The 3534-nt window shown below is 36.5% G+C and overlaps 1 protein-coding gene across 1 annotated transcript; it reads left to right on the forward strand.

Moving 5' to 3' along the window:
* Positions 1–220: 220 nt before the first annotated feature.
* On the forward strand, positions 221–2011 carry LOC104585836 (transcription factor MYB1-like). Its single transcript, XM_010242840.3, has 3 exons — positions 221–719; positions 817–946; positions 1030–2011. The coding sequence occupies exons 1-3, from the start codon at positions 587–589 to the stop codon at positions 1715–1717; spliced, it is 951 nt and encodes a 316-aa protein (XP_010241142.2). The 5' UTR covers positions 221–586; the 3' UTR covers positions 1718–2011.
* Positions 2012–3534: the final 1523 nt, after the last annotated feature.

Raw genomic sequence — 3534 nt, forward strand, 5'->3', positions numbered from 1 at the left:
GAACCCTTTTCCCTGCAGCTGATAAATGGTTCCACCATTTAGGTCAAATGGGTCTAACCGATAACATCAAATAAAAATATGAAACATGTAAAGAATATTTTTGTTTTAAGTAAAGATATATTGATAGTTAAGGGGCTAAGACCCCGAGTCAACCACTAATTGGCAAAATTTGCATGAGGTTGCAAAAAAACAATCGGCATCCTTGCCGTTAAAAGCCCGCTATCCTCCATCCAATGGTATATATTATTTTGTTTAGATCTGTACTTTGCCTCCAGAAACCTAGTTGATAATGGCGTACTTACTAGGAATTTAGAGGAAAATCTATCTCTGGAGCTGGTACAGACCAGAGACTTTGAAGTTTGAAGTCGGAAGTAAATTATTAGTTTAGTTTTGGAGTGTAGACAGCTATACTGTAATAAAGAAATTCAAGAGACCAACTATAAATGTTCACTACTTCACTCACTCAACTAACTGATAGGAAGGAACCTCATACGTCTGTTTCTAGCTCTTCAGACCTTCCCAGAAACATACTCAGCTGTACTGAAAGAGCTGGAGATCAGTAGTTCTCAAGTCCTAGCAGTCCCAGATGATGAAAAGCGCTTGCTGTTCCAAGGAGGGCTTGAACAGAGGAGCTTGGACTGCTCTGGAAGACAAAATCCTGACGAATTACATCAAAGTTCATGGAGAGGGAAAATGGAGAAGCCTCCCCAAGAAAGCAGGTCAGCTCCAGATTCATTCCAGGATGAACCTAGATGTGGGTTTTCTTGTTTGCATTTAATTTGTTCACTTTTAATTGTACTGCTTTAGTTTGATCAGGTCTGAAAAGATGCGGAAAGAGTTGCAGACTTCGTTGGCTGAACTATCTCAGACCAGATATCAAACGGGGGAACATAACCCCAGATGAAGAGGACCTCATCATCAGGCTTCACAGGCTCTTGGGGAACAGGTGCTCTTCTTGTACTTCTGTTTCTTCGTATACCCAGAAGCGAAAAGCTCCTTTTTGTTGATTCATTCGGTGCATATCTGCAGATGGTCCCTGATAGCTGCAAGACTTCCTGGTCGAACAGACAATGAAATCAAGAACTACTGGAATACCAGTTTAGGAAAGAAGGTGAAAGCAGGATCCAATTCCACTTTGACTCCCAATAACTCAAACCAGTCTAAACAGATGAAGAAGAAGCTCATTGGGTCACCCCCAGCGACTGAAAAGGAATCATCTATAGTCCGGACTAAGGCAGTAAGGTGCACCAAAGTTTATCTCAGGGCACAAGAAGACCAAATTGAGCACATTAACAGTGTAGACTTTGCCACCACAGTAGCTCCCACGGTTGGTGGTGATGATCACCATATGACCCACAGAACACTAGAAGTAGTAGAGCCAGAATTCTACAATGGGCTGGCATCGTTTGTTTCTGCTGAAGATAATTCATCACCGAATTTTATGGCGGATCTCAACGAGGAGGAGCTTCGCCTATCTGATCTTCTGGGTTGTGACTTCTCTCAGCTCTGTGGTTTCGATTATGGAATGGTGGGAGAAGGCAGCAATGGTGGTGACAACGATGTCTTTCCTTCATCATCTTCTGGCCAACGTCATTGCATTCCCAAGGAAATGCTGGAGCTGGAGAATTGGACCAGAAGCGATGGCGTTCAACCGGCTATCGTTTCAGACATCCAATCGTTGGCATCATTAATTCTCGATTCCGAAGAGGATTGGTAGAACGATAATGGAGACATATGCAGTTGCTTTCATTTGCAAAACCTCCATTAATTGTATGCATAGACCTGTTTGTGCTGGGACTAGTAGTTAAGACTGGATGGTGGATGGTAACCGGACTTTCCTATCTACATGTTAAATAAATAATAAACTTCTACTTCTAGTAATCAGTTTCTCCACTGTGAAGAATCTCACAAGAACAATCTCCTCTCTCTCTCTCTCTCTCTCTCTCCACTATCTTAGTGTAGTGGTTGTACTGTTTGTCTTGCTTCTATCAAAGTCAAACCCATCTCTCTTTCTCTCTCCAGCTTTGGGTGAATCCTTTAAGTTAGGTGACAAGATGCATTAACTTATCAAGATGTCCACCTAAACCTTCTTTTTATTTTCTTTTTTCTGGCTATTTTCTCTTAAACCTTAATTGACCAAAAATACCATCATTTTCTATAAACTAAATCAACTAAAATGACAAGAACCGTTTCACTGGCATAGAAAAAAAGTTTTTTTTTTTTAATTTATGATTCATTTCACTCACATGAATGGCTCTCTTCAACTTAAAATATAACAAAAAAATTATCCACTCCTTTCTTCAATAAATCAAGAAAAACCAAATAAATCCATAAATTAATATCTATCATAAAGAAATCTCTATCATTTCATTTGAATATTAAATTAATTCATCTACAAATCTACAAGGATCGATCTATTGGAACAATCAAGATCAAGGGCTTCAATGTTAAATTTAGAAAACTAATCAAATCATAAATCATTCAAATAAATACAAAAAAGGGTAGTTTGGAGATTTATAAAAAAATAAATAGCTGAATGAAAATCTTTTTTAAAATTAACTGATGGAACACTAAAGAAGGGGGTATTGTCACAAATGAAATTTTAGGGGGGTATTTGTCACTGACCCCATAGTATAGGAGATCTTTGTAATTTACCCTTTATCTATACTATTTATAAAATTACAAATAGGGTCATTGAATTTCTTGGGGACAAATGTGTATTTTGAGAAAGCACCATAATTGACAATTGATATTGTAATAGTCATTGTTAAACTATAAAAGTCATGCATATGGATAGATGCCACCTCATCCTTTCATTAAAATTCACCCAATCAAAAATGATTAAATGATGATTAAATGACAGGAAATAATGATTAAATGAACCAAATCTCAATATAATCAGTTAGTATAATTATAGCATTTTTTTTGAGAAATTTTACTGAAACATGGTCCCTTTTTAAATTGTCTCTATTGATTAAGATAAAAAGGCTATTAAAAAGCAGTTCCAATCCAATGCAATTGCACTTCATAAGAGATTTTTCTAAGTCCACTAAATTTGTGACAAGTGGACAAGGTCTGATATTAGACAAACCTTTAACCAAATGGCTCTCTAATGAAAATCAAGAGAAGTGGACTTATTTATTTTTAATTTATTTTTTAAATATCTAAAACAAGTAATCATTTACTAACTTTCACCTACCATTTGTACTACTTTTAAAAGTGGAAAGGAGGAAAAATCTATGATACTGGAAAGACATGACACTGGAAAGCCCTCCCCTCCCATGAATTTTGATAAAAACCTAATTGGTTAGTTACCACATTTTATGATGTTCCAATATCACGTCTATCTAGAATCATAGTCAAATCCAAGTGGGAAATAGGTCCAGATTAGGATTTTTTTTTTAACTAAAGTGTCCATGGTTTAGAATTTGGTAATTCTTTATTCATCATCATCATCATCCATGCCTTATCCCAACTATATGGGGTCAACTGCATAAATCTGATTTCGTCAATACGTTTTATTTAAATTGGTCA

Source organism: Nelumbo nucifera, chromosome 1 (genome assembly GCF_055504915.1).
Source record: "Nelumbo nucifera cultivar China Antique chromosome 1, China Antique-T2T, whole genome shotgun sequence".
Taxonomy (NCBI): domain Eukaryota; kingdom Viridiplantae; phylum Streptophyta; class Magnoliopsida; order Proteales; family Nelumbonaceae; genus Nelumbo; species Nelumbo nucifera.

What these genes read in the sequence shown, in the direction of transcription:
- LOC104585836 (XM_010242840.3), top strand. Translation starts at nt 587, where the DNA reads ATGATGAAAAGCGCTTGCTGTTCCAAGGAGGGCTTGAACAGAGGAGCT. An exon ending in AAGCCTCCCCAAGAAAGCAG is followed by an intron (nt 720 to 816) that starts GTCAGCTCCAGA and finishes TAGTTTGATCAG; the next exon opens with GTCTGAAAAGATGCGGAAAG. An exon ending in CACAGGCTCTTGGGGAACAG is followed by an intron (nt 947 to 1,029) that starts GTGCTCTTCTTG and finishes GCATATCTGCAG; the next exon opens with ATGGTCCCTGATAGCTGCAA.